A 19,270-nucleotide genomic window follows, 5' to 3' on the forward strand; every position below is an offset into this window, starting at 1 on the left:
TTCTTCATCTTTGTTTGTATTGGGAGTGTCTATTTCCTTTAATTCCCAATCTTCTGTTATATCTATTACCCCACTGATACACTGATTTTCTTTTAATCTGATGTTGTTGTGTCCTATGTTCATAACTGGGACTGTTACCCTACCATTTGTAACCTCCATTACTGAATCCAGACTTCCATGCTTGCTTTGAAGTAAAATCAGTCCATTATTTATATCTGGGGCTACAGAATGCACAAAATTTATCGTGTTACTTTTTATTTCTGTTGGTTTCTCAGAATGTAACTTAATGTATTTACACTCTGTTTCGTTTATCAATTGCGCAAATGGAATTTTATTAGCATACCATATATTCAACAAATCCCCTATTTTCCCATAAGCCAACATCTGATCGTTCAATATATCTCTCCCAATAATTAGGTCGTAGGGCTGTACTTCATCATTTATGATAAACAAATTCGTGGTTGTTTGGATTTCGCTGATTCGAAGTGAAATATGAACATTTCCCAAGGTCATTGTAGATGTGTGATTTACGCTCCCGATTCCAAACAATTTTTTTTTTTGTTTCTGGATGCACTGGTAATCGTAATTTCGAAAAGACCGAAAATCTTAATAGACTGACAGTGCTTCTAGTATCAACCAAACATTCGATCGATTCACTGTTGTTAATTTTTGCTTTCTTCAAATACAGTCAAAAGTCATTAATCCGGACTCGTCGGGACTTCGGTGATTCCGAATTATCGATTTTTCCGGATTATAGATAATCATTAAGACACAATAACACGCCGAATAAATACTGATTCAGAAGTCAAACAACAAAAATCAGCGTTAATTCACAAAATTTTCACAGGACTAGTTTCGATGGTTTTACCGAACCATCATCTTCAGCTGCAAAACCGCAAATGAACAAGATAGGAAATAATGTTTAGATAAGATAAGAAAGCCTGGACAAGAATAAGCAAGTGGCGCCATCTGTTGGCGAAACCAGAACTAAAACATAATTTCTCTAAAAGCCGAAGGCAAATTTGGATTGGAATTAGGATCGTTAACTAGAACAGAAAGATTTTTATGAATGTGAAATGCCTCTAGAAAATCCAGTTCTCCAATGGAAGATGTTTTTTGAATAATTTTGGCAGCAGAAAAATTGAAAGTGTGATTTTCGGACCAACAATGTTGAGCAACAGAAGACTTCTGTGTTTCCTTTTTTCTAACATATGCCTCATGTTCTTTGACGCGAAATTTTAAGGCTCTCTTAGTTTGGCCAATGTAAATTAAACCGCACTGGCAAGGAATCCTATAAATACCCCAGGAATTCATATCCGGAATGGGGTCCTTGAGTATAGAAGTTGGAATTTTATTGATGGGAGAGTAAACAACCCGAAAGTTAAATTTCTGCAAAATATGTGCAACTTTATAGCTAATTGATGGAAAGAAGGGAATGACAACAGAATTTTTATAATCTCCTAAAATAAGAGTGTGGCTTTTAGTGTGTTGAGATGAGAATTTTTTAACTGCTTGATTAATAATGTTGGGTGAAAAGCCCCTGTCAATAGCTATTGCTTTTAAATAATTTAGTTCTTCATCAAGGGCTAGTTTGGAGGAGCAAACTTGAAGAGCACGGAAAACATATTAATAAAATGAAGCTAACTTTTGTTTAGTCGGATGACATGATTTGAAGTGTGGTGGAAGGCAAACCGATGAAGGTTTACGGTAAACCGTAGTACTGAAGTTGGATGTGTTACGTGTGACCAGAATGTCGAGAAACGGAAGAGAATTGCAAGTCTCAAGTTCAAAAGTGAACTGAATAGTAGGATCAATAGAATTCATTGTTGAAAGAACTCTATTTAAATCATCTTTATTACCTTCAAACAGGGTAAAAGTATCGTCTACGTAGCGGAACCTTGCTGGGAAGTTTAAAGTTTCAAACAATTTTGATTCATAATAATGCATGTAGATATCAGCCAGGATGGGACTGAGGGGGCTTCCCATGGCTAATCCCTCAGTTTGCTTGTAATATTTATTTTGGAAAACAAAGTGTGTTTGTTTCAAACAGAGTTGAGTGAGAGAAATTATCTCATCAATTTCGATGCAAGAGAAATGAAATTCGCGAAGTCTGGTTTCTAGACATCTTAATGCACCCTCCACTGGGACATTGGTGAATAATGATTTTACATCAAAAGAAACCATGAGTAAATTACGAGGAGAAATGTTTTTAACCTTTTTTACAAACTCTATTGAATTTTTTATGGTGTAAATGTTATTGTCTAATAGAGTGGAAAATCTAGAAACTAAATATTTAGCTAATGGATACGAGGCAGTACCTAAATTTGATACAATAGGGCGGAAAGGAATACCACTTATATGAATTTTGGGAAGAGCATATAATCTGGCACAATTCGCAACAGATGGGATAAGCGAATGTTTTAAGTTGCTTGAAATGATTTGCGAAGATTTGATCGCAGTTTTTATTTTGGATAAGTCCGAAGGTGAAGGATCTTTAGGGATCGGATTATATGGTCCTTCGTTTAAGAGTTTAGTGACACCATCGATGTAAGTGTTCTTATCCATGACAACTATCTGGCCACCTTTGTCGGCCTTTGAAATGACAATATCCGGGTTAGAATGAATCTCGCGCATTGTAGCTCTTTCTCTCGCAGTTAGATTTGGTTTCAAAGGTTTATTATTGAATTTCACATTATGAGCGATAAGATGCCTAATCATTTCTTTCTGTGAATCTGAAACTTTACTGAACTTGAAAGCTTTTTCAATAGGAGCCAAAATCTTTGGAATCGAGGGTTTACAGGTTTGTGAGAAGTTAAAATTATATTTTAGAATTCTCTCTTGTTCTTCTGAAAGACTAACATTAGAAATATTAACTATTGGCTTGATGTTTAGAATGGGAAGATTTTTTGAACTACTTGAACTGGAAGACTGTAAAAGAAGTTTTTCGAATTTAACTGCAAGGGTGTTTTTATGACGGTTAACTGCATTCTCCATTCTAGACCAAGACTTGTTCAAGGGCAGTGAATTTTGGATATGTTTTAGCGAGTTCCAGATGAAGCTTATAGAGTTCATGTTCAATTTTGGACAATTGTTGACGTGTATCCGTTATCACGGACCGAAGTAAGGCAAGTTTGCCTTACTTCGGTAATTACCCTCAAATGGTTCTACATGAAGATTCGGCAAATTTATTCTTGGTTTATCTGGTTCACTATTCGAAATAAGTGAAGAATTATTCTTCAACGCCAAATCTGCCTTATTTCTATCTGAATTCTGAAGATAATTCATGACTTTCGATTTCTCGTAGATTATACGTTCTCTGTATTCCTGATTATTCTCGACTTCTGTTTCCAGATCAGTTACTTCAGGAATTAAATTCTCGATTTCTAGATCTAACTTAAATATCTGATCTGCTTTTTCTTGTAGATTCATATCATATTCTTCTAATGATTTTGTATCTACAATATCCTGTTCCAATAGTTCACATATTCTAGATGTGGTATTTAGATACATCGTTAGATTCATAGTTAGATGCGTAGGCAAACATTCGTTGATTCGATTAGTGTACATTAGTGCATACAAGTATGTGATCTTGTGCTACAGTGACAGCAAATGGTCGTAATATAAATAAATCAAAAAGTCCAATTTAACTTGAACAGTAGTGAAAAACTATGCAATTAAATACTGTACTAGAAGATGGCTCAATAACTCTATTGGAGTGTCAGTATTAAAGTACAACTATTAAAAGCTGGCGGGAAACTAATCACATTGTGGTGCCAAAAACACTCTGTCTCAGATCAAGAAACTTTAGTTTAAATGCTTGCTACTAATTTGCATTCTGGTAAGGAATTACAGAAAGGAGAGGTTATAGTAAAGGCTGAAATCAAAATAATTGGTTAATTCACACACAATTCCGTACAGACTGAAGTATTTCAAGAACTACATGCTAGCTGAATTTCTAGGAGGTTAGAAACATTAGATACTCCAGAGCTCAATGATGTTCTATTTCAAAAGCTATACTTAATGTTATAGGCTTATAAAATACTCATTTTTCATACATAAATAGTTTTTAATTCAAATTCTCGAAATTTGATCTGCTTAAACATAGCAGATATATATATATATATATATATATGGGTAGCTGTGATTTTCTGAATCAATGTCACTAAATGCAAAGAGTATTTATTGTTGGGGGGAAGACACTTCAAGAAATTTATGTAAAAAATTCTTTTATAATTTAAGAATTAATGACATAAGCTTGTAGAGAAATTTTTGAAGTCTTCAAAATTTTTGGACCTTTATGCCACACCCAGCAAGTGTACTTGCAATAGGCTGCCATGCATTTGTCATTTACAGAGTATAAAAAGTGTTGTTAATGCATGGATATAAGATCTTTAATTCTCAGGCAAACACCATATTTCCTCATGTATTCCCCCCAATACCTCTTTAGCACTAGGTTCTGAAAATTTTTTAAATATTTGCATAATTTTCTCTTCTCTTGTACGTAGTTTTTCTGTCAGAGGTCTAGTTTATTGTTAAATTGTATTCCCTTATTTTTTTAATGTTTTTTTCACTGTGTTCAATTTATATTTGCATTTATGTATTAGCATTTCGTCTATTTTATTTTCCCTTGCATTTTTTCTTTGAAGTTTATTTTGTGCAGATTCTTTTCTACACTACCTGAATGTGGCGGGTTTTCTCACACTTAAGGAACTTTCCAAGCATGTGATTTCAAATTATTTCCATTACGTTCCAGCTTACTGCTAGTCTTTTGATTTCAAATCCGGATTTTTTGTTCAACCCCCTTATCTTTCGTTCTTCCAATGTCCCTCTTGAGTACTGCGGTCAAGACTCGTTCATGAATGGTATCCCTGGGGCTTTAGAATGTAATTGAGCCAAATATGCTATGCCCGAATGTTAACATTACTGTGTATTCTTACTGATTTTCTTTTTGGAGAAATGATGTTTTGATATTTACCAGTAGTTTATCCATGACTGCATTTCATTTGCTGCATCCTTACTCTAGCCTTGTTTTTTTGAAATTAAATTACTTGCATAATTTTTGCCTCTCAATTTTCAGTTGTTAAAAGTAATTAAAGGACAAGGAAATATGTTATATTTCATAAAAGTACAGATTTTAAAAGGAAAGTGTTGTCTTTTTTTTAGTGTATCTATTCGTAAATCTGTCTGTTAGAGTATTTTGTTAAGTCTCTTTTTTTAGAATATTTTGTTTATTTTGTAGTTAAATTAATAGTTTTATAGGTATGATTTTTCATCCAAAGTACTATATATCTATGTAGTCTATAGATTTTTTTAAAAATTACAGTGGGATAGGTATGAATGTTGGCATTATTGGACAACTTATTGCTTCAAGAGAATGTGTCTCTGGAGAATACACTCTTTGTCTTGCCTTTCTAAATGTAGTTTCGAATGTAGCACAAGTAAGATTTTAATTTTTTATGCTTATTTACTAGATTTTGTAATATGAGTAATTGGTTTTTCCTAATATGAGAAACTTTACACTTTTTCTGTTGGCACAATAGCACACAGTGGGCCACTGCCTTCTGTAGAATCCTATGTGTAATATTTTAATAATAAATAAATGTATTTTAATAAATAATATAAATTTAATAAATAAATATCTTACAATAAATAAATATTTGAGATTTAAATTAGCAAAGCAATAATCTTGTGTTTGGTGTAGATTTAGTCAAGAACTCAATAGATTTCCAGGACAGGCATGTACAAGTCCCTCTTCATCAGGAGCAAAGAAATCGGGAAGCCTGATTCTTGTTGGTGGATTTCTTTACTCCTTATGAAAATGGTCCTGTACCTGTTTGCTCTTGAAATCGCTTCACTTCATGACTAAATCTATGCCAAACATAAGATTGTTGGTTTGCTGATTTCATGTTTCACTTTAGCATGTTTCTCTTCTGTTTTGATTTTTGCAATAAATCTGATATTTGTTTGTTTTATTTAGAAAGGAGGGGGGGGAAATGTTTGTGTATGATTTTACTGTTACTGATATTAAAATGTACATTTTTGTAATAAAGATTATTTATTTAATATTATTTACAATGTGTAACACTTTCTTAGTTTATTTTGTATCATTCATTGTTCCACCCCTTTTGTCCTTTTGGGTTAAAAAAACTAGATTGAAGTACTGCGGTACCATATTTGCACACATCTCTCTTCCCTTCATGTAATTTTCCTGCTGGCTATTTTAAAGTATGATTTAGAAACTTTTGATTTATTTACATCCTATTCCCTGAAGAGAGGAAATAGATTTTAGGGCAAGTTCTTGGAATTTCTGACAAGGAATGTCTGCTAGCTTTGAACTCCAGACTGGGTTGAGAAGAACGGAAACTGATTTTGTACATTCTGATCAAAAATGCTATAAATTAAAATTTCTTACCTAAGTGTCTATATGTATTCCAAATAAAAGTATTAAATAAGTATTTTTTTATTGCCAAATGCAAACCTTCTGATGAAATTAGGCAGCAATCTGAAATTTCAGAACGTCTCAAAAGCAGCATTGTATTGCCAAAAATATACATATATTAGGTTGTTCGGAAAATAATGTAGGGTTTTAACCTATATATTTAAAGTATCATAACTCAAAAACAACTTTATTAATCAAAATAAGCAGCAGCTGAATCGATGCATTTTTGCCAATGAGATATAAGTTTATTTATGCCGGTAGAATAAAATTCTGGATGCGATAAAGTTGTTAAAGGCATTTTTCACCTAGTCTTGGTTTCTGAAGCATTTCTTCTGCAGAATGTTATCCAGATGTTTGAAAAAGTGGTAATCGGTCAGCAAGAGGTCAGGCGAATATGGGGGAAGAGGAAGAGTCTCGTATCCCAATTCATCCAATTTCTGTAGGGTCAGTTGTACATGTGGCCGAGCATTGTCATGGAGAATCGTCTGGCCACTTTCTGTTGACCAATGCCGAGCACATGCATTGCTATGTTTGATTCATTTCATTGATTTGCTGACGGTACTTATCTGCTGTAATCATTTCGCCGAGATTTAGGAAGCTGTAATGGATGAGACCGGCCTCGTACCACCAAACGGTCTCCATAATTTTATTTTGTTGCAAATTTGGCTTTGGAAAGTGTTGTGGGGTCTGACCGCAGTCCAACCATTGAGCTGAGTGTTGCCAGTTGTTGGAGAGAATCTACTTTTCATCGCACGTAATAATTCGATCAAGAAAGAGGTTGTTTTTGTTGTGGAGAAGATAAGCAGATGATACTTCAAAACGGCAATTTTTTTTATTTTCGCTCAATTTGTGAGGCACCCACTTATCGAGCTTCTTTGACTTTCCTCTAAGATTCAAGTGATCAGAAATCGTTGTTTTGCTTATACCAAGCTCTTGAACAGTTATACACAGGTTTGTTTCTACTTAAGTCTTCAAATCATAGCTGAAGAGTAGTCACAATGCTCTTGATCTTCCAGGTCAAATTCTCCACAACGAAACTTTTGGTATCACCATTGAATTGTAGATTCATTAACACTTTTCTCACCCCATACTTCATTGACATTTCGAGCAATTTGTGTTGCGCTGTGGCCTAGCGTGTAATCATAAAAGTAAATTTGCAGAGAATCCCGTTTTGACATCTAAAAAAAACACCTAATAAATATGTTTGAAAATAATTTTGGAACAAAATGATTATTATAGAAATATAGAGTGAAACTAGAGCTTCAAAATGATATATAAACCAATGTAATTCAAAATATTTTTGTTGCTAAAAATGTACAGGAAATATAAACAATTGACAAAACTTGCATTATTTTCCGGACAACCTGATGCATGTTATGAAAGTTTAATTAAAGTTGATTTTGCTTCTATTTTTTTAATATTTTGTACTTTTAAACGAACAGAATCATTAGCAAGTTTCTGCGTAGCTTTTACATTTATTAATCCAATATATAGGCATCAAAGTGGCACTGATAATTTCACTGCTTTCTAAAAATTGCATCCTCATTGTTTAAAAAAACTTTCAATTTGCTTTTTGAAAAAAAGTCAACAGACTGTGTTAATTGGTTTGCACTTGCCAACTTGGCAAACTGTTATGCCAGTTAATTTCCTTTTGGTATGCAAACTGCAAATTTGTTTTATTCTCATTCTGTTATGTACACAAATACCTAGTTTACATTGTCTAATTTTGCACTTATTCACTATGATACTTTTTTAAAATTCAATCTATGAAAATTCAAAATTTTATATTTTTGTATCGGAAAGCAGTTGATTGTTAATTTTCAATGAGAATAATAATATCATAGAACTGAACTGCACATTATTAGGCTGTGGGTATGATACAAGCTATGAAAGGATGAAAGACATTGCAAGGGAGTGGCAGTGTGGTAATCTACGCTGGCTATGACACAGTGCAGCCATGCGATAATTTCCATAACGCAGTCTTTCGCTTCCTGCTCATCATATTGCTTGGTTTGTGTTGTAGTGAACGGACACTTTTTTTTTAATGTATATAACAAGTTATTTTGGTGATTTGTTGGTTGTTTTTTGTCATCAGAGTTTTACAAAAACTATAAAATATTTTTTTATTTATTACATTCACCGAGACGGTTTCTTCTTACTAGAGAAAATCAATGTCATTTGAAGTAGAAGCCGAGGTGATATATCGATTCGAAGGTGCGCTGTGACAAGTTGACATTGCAAGTTTCTTAAAGTTAGCACATTTAACTATATGAACAGTTTTGCAAAATTAAAAAGAATTAAATCTTCTGCAACATCATCAAGTACATTAGGAAAAAAATGGTGATGAAATGCAGAATCTCAGTTCTCGAAGAGATGGAAAGAGGATGAGCATTTGGCTCGATCACAAAATGCAAGTCCTATAAGTCAAGGCATAATTATAGCTGAAACAAAAAGCATTTATTTTTCCTCATAATTTTCACCTTTCAGTTTTTAATTTTATACAGGAAGAAATGGATAACATAACTGATTGTTGAGAATTTGTTTGATCAATTCAAAAAATGAAGTAAGATTCACAGTTTGAGGTTACTTGCAAAAAAACTAGTGCAGACTATATAACCGTGGAAGAATTTCCACAGATTATTAAAAAAATTATTACTGATGGAAACTTTTCACCTCAAGTTGTATTTAGTGTGGATGAAACTGGTTTATTTTGGAAGAGGATGCCATACCATATATACATTTCATGAGACAATAAGCATGTTTTTGCATTTAAAGCATCAAAAGACAGACTTACCTTGCATTCAGGAGATAATGCAGGAAGTGAATTTAAATTCATGTATATCATTCTGAAATACTGCAGCCACTAAAGGAATGACAAATCAACATTTCTCATGATTTAGCAATTAGAAAGAAAAGCTTAGGTCGCTATATAAGTTTTTTAAGATTGGTTTATAAATGAATTATGTTCATTAATAATGTGTCATTGTCATGAAAAGAGCATTGAGTCATAAGAAAGCCCCTTTTTTGATAAATAATGCTCTAAGCCACCCTCAAAATTTAATTCATGGTACAATGTGCAACTTTCAAAGCAATATTGCTTACAACAAATATCTCATTGACAGAACTGGTTCTATATAAGTAAACTTAGTGGAATTTTAGAAAAATTACTTCGTATATTCTTTACACAATGTAAAGCTTGTTTGGAACGAAGTGACCTCAAACTATATGAATGAAGTCTAAAAAGGCGTTTGACTAGAAGCTTGCAAAAATAATGGCAAAACTATGGAGAGAAATTAAACCAGTACTAAAGTAAATGCTTTGGCTTATGAAGCAGGAATGAAAAAAGCTGATGAAGAGCACATTTGGAATTCGCTAGAATAGAATATCATAGAGAAATCCTGTCAAATGTAGAACTGAAAGATTTGGCAGATAATATAAATAGATCAGAAGACAATTTATATATTGAAAATGCTTTAGGAAATATTGCTGAAGGAAAATGGAAAACCAAAAGATTTATCAACAGAATTCTTAAAACAGCATTTAAATTCTTATGAAAATCTAAATTAAGAATGCAATTCAAAGGCAAGGAGATGTGTTTTAGACTGCATGAGTTGTTCTGAAAAAATGCTGACTCAAGGGCAACAGCAACAAACAAAACAAACCAAAAAAAGGGGGAGAGGGAAGTTTCTCTATTTTTTAAAAAAAATAATGTAATGCTTATTTAATGAACTAAGAATCCCCCCTTTTTTTTAGTAAAGTACATATATGTAATCTGTAATGAAATATGTATGTATACATAATAATTAAAAAATTAAATACGTATTTCATTGTTAAATACTGTTTTGAACCTTTATTGTATTTGTGTTCTTTTTATTTAAAATATACTTCTTTCGACAATTTAAAAAAATTTAATTGACCTGGTTTTATGTTTGATTCACTTAGCCCTTTTTTATACATGCATTTAAAAGCATAAACCAGGATATATTCATTTTCATGTATGAAACTGTTGTAATATATACAAGGTGAGCCATGAGGATGTTAACATTTAATTGTCTATCTTAATTTTCATTGCCAGTTTTCTATCAGTAGATATCGAAATAATACAGTGTTTGGTTTGATGGCATAAACATGGTTCTTCATTATCCCCATAACCAAAAGTTAGGAGATTATGAATGAGAAAAGGAAAAAAAAGCATGTTGGTAATGTCAACATTATGTGGGTTAATAAGATTTAATTTTGAATAATAACTTACATATAAAACATATTACTTAATTTTCCTTTAAATTATCATTTGTGTTAAACTGTGAAATTTTTGCGCCCTGCCTTGTATATTTAGTTTTATCATATCTTTATTGCATCTCATCTGCTGTATATATTTTATCCGTAATCAGCTCACTAATTATCACTTTAAATCTGTCTTGTCTGCAAAGCTGCAAACTAAGCTGCCTACTCTCTCAGTAAAATCGGGAGACTTCTATTTTTCATGACAGCTCCCAGTTTTCAGTAGATCATTGAATCTCAGAGTTTATAATTTTTACTTTGCTTTAGAAAAATGTTTTTCAGCAATAAATGATATTTATTGAGTTTATTAAGTTTGCAGATTTCTTTCTTTCACTTCTATTATACTGTTGAGATTGGTAGAACTTATATGAAGGTTCAACCGATGTGTTATTATTAAATTTAAGTTTGTAGATGACGCTGCTATTATGAACACAGATTTATGAAGTCAATTCTGTGTCTTGTAGTCAAGAGTAGATGTTTTGTTTTTGTTAGCTGGATTCGCAATGCAACTTTTATTTATTTATTTATTTATTTATTGGCTTGAAAATAAAATTGTATTTTAGTGCAGTCCATTGCTTTTTGTTATTAATTCCCATTGCACCACCATATTTATTTTTTGGTCCTGTTTCACCAGAGGATTTATGAGTGTTTTGGAAACAATAATTCCTTTTGCTTGCTTTTCATTTCATACGCTACGACGCTACGAATGTTGCATAAGCCATTTTTAGTACTGTCGATTTGTAGATTTGTGTACAAAGCTTCACATCTTGTGTTTTTATTTTGTGTTTTAATCTCTTCTTTTTTAATCTCTGCAACGAACATTTATTTGTCATCGCCTGATGGATAATGTGTATTTTTCATGTTAATAAAAAAATTTTGATGCTACGGACTGTTGCTGACTCATTTGAAAGAACGCATCTGCTGTATCAATTTACGATAACTCAATTTTACATTTTTCATAATGGATATGAAATCGCTATTAGTAAAGAAACGAGTCGCTAAAGGCAATTTAACAAAATTGAAAAATAAAATTAATTCTGAGATTGCTAAAGCCAATGTGGCAAAAATCGAACTTTTTAAAAAGAAGCTGAATATTTTAAGTGCAGATGTTTTACTCATTTTTGATAACATTTATGTAACATGTGAGGAAAAAGAAGTTGATACCTATGTTGAAGAATATCAAGTAGTTCAAAATACAATTGATGATCTCTACTTGGATTTAGAATGAAAAGGTTCTCACCTTGATAATATTAGTTCAGTTAGTGTTAAATCAGATACTACAGAATTAAAACTTCCGAAATTAACTTTACCTACCTTTAATGGATATTTAGATCAAAGGCTTACATTTAGCAATATTTTTAAAGCCAGTGTACAAATAATGTTAATTTATCTGGTGCTCAAAGGCTTCAATATCTTAAGAGCACTTGTAAGTCTGAAGCTCTAAAATAATTTAAACTGTACCTATTTCAGATTTAAATTATAAAATTGCTTGGGATTTACTCAAAGATAAATTTTCAAATAAACGTGAACTTGTGAATTCACTAATTAAGAAGCTTATTACGCATCCAAATGTTTCTGATTCAGCAGACGCTATTTTGAATCTTGTTGACGTCACTAATGAATGCATTCATTCTCTAAATGTTCTAGAACAAAAGGTCGAAGGGTTTGGTGACGCATTGGTAACTCATTTACTTGTAAGAAAACTGGATAAAAATACACGTATTTGGTATGAGAGACACCTAAAAGGCAATCAACTAGGAACATTAAACAATTACTTACATTTCTAAAGGAACATGCTAGAACACTCACAACAGTAAAACCAATTTGAAGGAAAAAAGGATAAATTCTAAGGTCTCATATTTGGTTTTAGAAACTTCTACAAATTGTCCTTATTGTAAGAAAGATCATAACTTATATAAGTCTGATCAATTTGGCAAATTGCCTGTTAGCAAGAGGTTCAATTATGTAAAGTTTAATAAACTTTGTTTTACTTGTTTATCTAATGTGCATAATGTTAAAGCTTGTAAAAGCTGGAGTAGATGCAAAACCTGTCATAATAATTATTATTCATTATTGTATTTCACGAAATCTTGAGATAGTTTTATCTGCTACTAATAATAATGGAAATACATTGTCCGTTACTCTAATTTTGTGAATAATGGAACTATAAACAAGGAAGTTTTGTTGTGCACTGCTGCAATTAAGGTTTGTGACGCACTAGGTAATTTTGTGCAAAGTCGAGCCTTGCTGGATTCTGGCTCACAGGCAAACTTCATTACTGAGAGTTGTCTTTCAAAACTTTGACTGAATAGAAAAAGGCAAGGATCCAGATATTGTGCCTAGGATCAACTGCATCTCAAAAAAAGGGAGAACTGGAGATTACTTACTCCCCTCACTTTGATTCAGAACCTTCCTTTACAACTTCTGTTTTTGTTATAGCAAGGTTTGTGGAAACTTACCACACATATCATTACCATTAAATATTGTGAATTTTTTCAATGATCTGATTTAGCAGATCCTACATTTTATGAATCTGCTCCAATAAATATTCTAGGAGTCAATGTTTTCATGTCACTTGTTTTGGGTGAACCAATTAAACAAAACCAAGAACTTCCAACAGCTATTCGTTCAAAATTAGGTTGGATCATTTCAGGAACAGCATTAGTTAATTCTTATATGAACTCTTGCATATCATTAAATAATTTAGAGTTAACTACTGATGAATTTGTTAAGAAATTTTGGACTCTCGAAACAGTTCCAGAAAAAACTGTTCTGTCGAAATCCGAAGTAAAGTGTGAGGAACATTTTAAAACTTCTCATAACAGAGACAACACAGGTAGATATGTAGTAACTTTAACATTCAAGAAATTGCCATCAGAATTAGAAGATTCAAGGGAGAAGGTTTTTACTTTTAGAAAATAGATTAATGAGAAAACCCGAACTATATAACTATAGGGGTTACTTGATGAATATTTGCATTTGCAACGTATGAATGTCATACCTGATTGTAAACCTATCCTTCCAATAGTTTGTTATTTACGTCACCACCCAGTATTTAAACCAAAAAGCACTATCACTTAAATTAAGGCTTGTATTTGACGCATCAGCAAAAACATCCTGTGGATATTTACTTAATGACCTGCTACACCTAGGTCCTAGAATTCAACCAAAGTTGTTTGACATTGTCATCCGATTTAGAACATATGCTGTTGCTATCTGTGCGGATATAGAAAAACTGTATAGACAAATTCGTGTGCATCAAGAAGATAAAAATTTTCAGCGCATTCTTTGGAGAAATCATGTGAATGAACCAATTCAAAAATACCGACTACTAACAGTGATGTATGGAACTTCCCCTGCACCCTTCTTATCAACCCGTTCTCTTCTCCAATTAGCTTTAGATGAACAAAGGGATTTTCTGAGGGCTTCGGAAGTTATCAAATCGGATTTTTATGTGTATGATCTTTTAACAGGTGCTGCATCAAGAACTGCTGCCAAAAATTTAATGACATAGATAATCTTATGTGTAGAGAAGGGTTCATACTTCAGAAATGGTCATCTAACATGCGTGATGTATTAGAAGGAATACTACAAGAACTCAGAGAAAATGCACTTCAGTTAGAAATTTTCAAGGAACAAGCAAGAGAGGTGTTAGGAATAAACTGGCATCCCCAAAGTGACACATTTTAACATACTACTTTCTGTAATTTCAATTGTGACTAAAAGGAATGTGCTGTCAGAAGTTGCCAGACTCCTTGAAATAATAACTGAGGCTGGTTAGCCTCAGTTATTATTTTTGCAAAAATACTTCTTCAAGACTTGTGTACTGACAAGTTAGATTGGGATGAAACTCTTAATCCATGATGATCGACCATTTGGACTTGTTTTCAAGAAGAGTTAAATTCACTTAGCAATTTAAAAATTACTAGAATGATTTTAATTGATAATCATTGCAAGATAAAGTTACATGCCTTTTGTGATTCATCTGAGAAGGTGTATCGTGCAGTTATTTATGCTAAATCGTTTTCTGAAGAAGGTAAGGTATTATTGATATGTCCAAAAACAAAAGTTGCACCACTTTAAGTGAAATCTTTACCACAACTGGAACACTGTTCTGCACTATTGCTAGCAAATCTACTCAAGATAATGATGAAATGCTTGAATGTTCCTATTAGTAATTGTTTTGCATGATCAGATTCTATTATCACTTTATATTGGATTGCACAGGGTTCCTAGCGGTCCTTACAAGTGCTTATAAGTCCTTATATTTGAAAATAAAATATAAAGGCCCTTATAGGTGCTTACTTTTTCTTTAAAGCCCTTATTTTTTTGTTTTTAGGGCTTATTTTTTGCTTTTAGTGCTTTTTTTAATGAATGCGCATTCCCCCCCCCGTACCAAAGCCGAAATTAAATAAACAACTTTTCTTCCTTATATGGGACGTCAGATTGTGAATCATACTCCCGGAAATCATTTTGCCCCTTTCTCTGGATTAATGTAACCTATGGTGTGTGCGAGAGTACAGACAGGTGCACGTTGTTCTATTGGTCAAACAATTGCGAAAACCGTAGAAAATTCTGGTGCATTCTGTATTCTTTTCTTCCCACCCAAATACTACACACGTTTGAATTTCTATCAAAATTTTAATAATTTACATTCTTGTTCCGCGTGGTCAGTTCATATTCATGTTTATTATCATCGTTATGCATATATTATGAGCATATATGTATGAATATTTATAATAATACAGTTGCAGTAGCTACTGAAGTGTAGATAAACTTCCAAAAATGGGTTTATTTTTACACAGATTAGCTTTCTAAGGAATAATATTCAGAATGGCTTAAATAAAAGGAAAGTAATTGAATAATCAGAATATTTTTTTTTAAATTTTTTTTATTATTATTTTTTTTTTCCCCTATACATTATACAGTACGAAGGTTGGGAGGTTCTCCCCTTTCTCCGCAAAATCTCTAACATTGAAGTAGCGGACTTTTTTTTTTTTTTCTTTTTTCTTTTGTCACTGTCCTATCTAGATTGAATAGGACTAAAAGTTTTGCGGTCTACCCAACCCAAGCGAAGAATGATTCTATTCGTAGTCTGTTCAAAATTAGAATCAAAAACACCCCAGATTAGTAAGTCTCTTTCTTTTCTTTTATTTAGTTCTTTATTCTCCGAATACCGGCAGCTGTTGATTCCGATTGCATAATAATCACGTATGGATTCCGATTGCATAATAATCACATACGCCGCACGTATTGCGCAATAACTTTTGCAGTATTTTGCAGAGATAATTAATTTTGATTTTCAGTCTGAGATTTATTTATGAACACTTAAAAGAGTTTTACTGTTCTTTCTAAGCAGAATATTTCTCAGCTCCGTTGGTCTATTTTTATATGATGCACATATCGAAATGTCAAAATCATTTATTTAGCCGAGAAATCTAAGGAACCGCTATAATCTCCCCCCTTCCTCTTTTTCCAGTTACGCTCGACTGTACGGAATATTCGGCAATTTCCGAGTATGCGGGTTAGTTAACCTTTTACTGTTAAAGGATGACTGCATGAAGTAAATTTCTGTCTTCTGATTTCAGAAATGTTCTTTTTTACTTAAATTACTTTGCTTGCAATATCTGTTAAGAAAAATCTGCTATGCAATGAAAATTTAGAAAATGTTCAGAATTTTGATTTAAGTTAAATTATTTAAATATTAATATGAGTGGAAAAATAAATTGTATTTATTATTAGGTGCCAAGCAAATACAATTAATATGGCTTATTATTATTTATTTTCTATATTTTGAACTGAAATTTCATCATTAAATCTTGTAATATAGTTTAGTTCTGCATAGTTTTTTTCTCTCATTGTAAACTAATTCTGTAAATTGAACTGTCATTTAAAATTAAAAAAAAAAAAAAAGTTAATTGCTTTCCATGGTTGAGGTAATGCTCATTCCTTTAATAAATATTGCATTGCTGATATTTTAAATTGCATGCCTAATTTTTCTTTTATGCAGTTGTGTATAGTGTAATTAGACAAGTGCTTATTTTTTTCTTAAAATGTGCTTGAAAAGTGCTTATAGGTGCTTATTTTTTTAATTAAAATGTGGCTATGAACCCTGATTGCATCTGAATCACAGAGGTGGCTTCCTTTCATAGCCAAACAAGTGTTGAAAATTCAAACCGCCATTCCTGAGGTGAAATTGAATTACATTCAAGGGAAAAATAATCCTGCTGATTATAGTACTAAAGGATTACAAACTAATGAAAATGTGATCAGTGGTTCAATGGACCTTCCTGATTACAGAATTTTAATCCGGAATCTGTATTGGATGAACAAATGGAATTGGACGGCCAAGAAAGAAAGTGCATTATTTCTTATTTAGGTAACATGTTGACTGCCGTGAGAGTCACCGGTGGCCGGGCGCTCGACTTGGCTACAGCGCCGTGGGGGCCACCAGTGACCGGTGATGTGACAAATAGTAAATATCGACACAGATAAATTTTTAAACAACACCATTGTTACTGTAATGGTTTAAAGAATAATAAATGGCAAACACTTAAATAATAAATTGCAAAAATTATCTACGGCACCTCAGGGGTCACCGGTGACCCCTTACCACGAAAAATACATTAAACACATTTATATAACTCATCTTGTCTTCCGTAGATAATATTTAAACATAATATACATCGCATAATAAAAAAAATCATATTGGCACCATGGGCAAACCACGTAAAATGCGCGTGGCAGCCAATGTGTTAAAATTGATGATGACTTTTCTTTGCAGATTTTCATCTTGGATAAAATTATGCCGTATTGTTGCTTATTGTTTATGATTTATGAACAATTGTTTGAAGCACACTTCTAAGAAAACAGGATTTCTTGTCAATGAAGAACTTAATAATGCAAGTTGTACGATAATAAGAATTTTTCAGCATTCTGAATTTATTTAAGAAGTATGAAGCTTAAAGAGTGAAAAATCTGTGAAATTGAAACAGTCAAATACTTTCCTTAAGTCCATTCCTTGATGAAAGAGAAATTATTCTTGTTGGATGACCATTAAGGAATTCAAATATTTTGGAAAATCAAGGACATCCTACTCTCATTCCTCAACAACATTTCATTTCTAAGCTCATCATTAGACATTATCATGGAATGTATTTGCATGCACCTCCTGCACTTTCACTTTCTATAATAAGACAAGGTTTTGGATTGTCGCTGCTAGATCTGAAATAAGAAAAATTATTAACAATTGTGTAGTTTGCTGTATACATTGTGCCCAAGTCGCAAAACAAATAATGGCTGAGCTATCATCGTCTAGAGTTACAGCTTCACGAGTTTTTTGTTTTTTTGGGTCGGGATGGATTTTGCTGGCCCATTCATGATAAAACACAGAGCAGGCAATGAACAAAAGGCTTTCAAGTGTTTGCAATTTTTTTTTTTTTTTTTTTTTTGTTTTACGATGCAAGTAGTTCTTGAAGTTGTCAAAGATCTTTCTTCCAAGGCTTGTGTAGAAGCATTAAAACAGTTTATATCCACGAGAGGAAAACCAAAGGAAATATTTAGTGACTGTGGGACGAACTTCAAGGGTGTTGGCAAGGAAATACATAAGGCTCTCTTGTTATGTCAGAAAAATTAACATCTCCATTCTTTCCTGACTTCAGAAAATGTTAAATGGGATTTCATTCCTCCAGCTGCACCACATTTTTGAATGACTTTGGGTATCTGCTGTAAAATCTATGAAGTATTATCTTCAATGGGAGCAGTGATCAATGGGAGCAGTGATCTTGACTTATTCTGAATTCACATGGTAACACAGGTTGAGGCCTGTATGAATTCGAGGCCTTTGTTTCCACAATCTGATGATCGGAATGACATTAGTTTTCTCACACTTGGACGTTTCCTCATTGGTACATGTCTCATATCATTGCCCAAAGAAAATTTAGAAAAAAAAAAAAATTATTGTTGATCAACGGAAATTGAGACTAATTTTCCAAAATTTTTGGAAAAAAATGGAGTTGAGCGTATCTATCTGAGTTACAACATCGAAATAAGTGGAAGAAATCTCACACAAATATGACTGTCAATGACTTAGTCCTGATTAAGGAAGGAAACATACCACCTTTTCAGTGGAAATTGGGTAGAATAATTCGTGTATATCCCAGATCGAATAACAAAATTCGAGTTGTGGATATTCGAACTGCCAATGTTGAAATTAAAAGACCTATCGTTAAACTCTGTCCTTTGCCTGTCAAACACTATGAACTTTGAACTCTTTAGAACAATAGCCTTTTTTACACTGTTAAGTTTGATTATTTACAACTTTTCTTTTATACTTTGTCAGTAATATTTTCTTAAAATTTTTCAGGTTATCTTGCATTTTTCTTTGAAGCACTTGGAGTGCTTCAAGGGGCGTGGTATGTTAATATTAAATTTAGGTTTGTAGATGACGCTGCTATTACGAACGCAGATTTATTAAATCAATCATGTGACTACTCGTGCCTTGTTGTCGAGAGTAGATGTTCTGTTTTTAGCTGGATTTACAATGCAACT

The 19,270-nt window shown here is 32.6% G+C and overlaps 1 protein-coding gene across 4 annotated transcripts in view; it reads left to right on the forward strand.

Moving 5' to 3' along the window:
* The window catches only part of Nup188 (nuclear pore complex protein Nup188), a 281,814-nt gene that overhangs the window by 110,875 nt on the left and 151,669 nt on the right, over nucleotides 1–19,270 (forward strand). For all 4 annotated transcript variants that reach the window (XR_015042153.1, XM_085820546.1, XM_085820547.1 and 1 more), the window contains exon 24: nucleotides 5,324–5,438. Coding sequence is in view for 3 of the 4 variants with exons in the window: in XM_085820546.1 (XP_085676672.1) it covers nucleotides 5,324–5,438 (115 nt within the window). In the remaining variant the exon portion in view is untranslated. The remainder of the gene's footprint in view (nucleotides 1–5,323; nucleotides 5,439–19,270) is intronic.

The sequence above is a fragment of the Stegodyphus dumicola genome, chromosome 7 (assembly GCF_044657685.1).
Source record: "Stegodyphus dumicola isolate Sdum_Otavi_A_Nest chromosome 7, ASM4465768v1".
In the NCBI taxonomy this organism is placed as follows: domain Eukaryota; kingdom Metazoa; phylum Arthropoda; class Arachnida; order Araneae; family Eresidae; genus Stegodyphus; species Stegodyphus dumicola.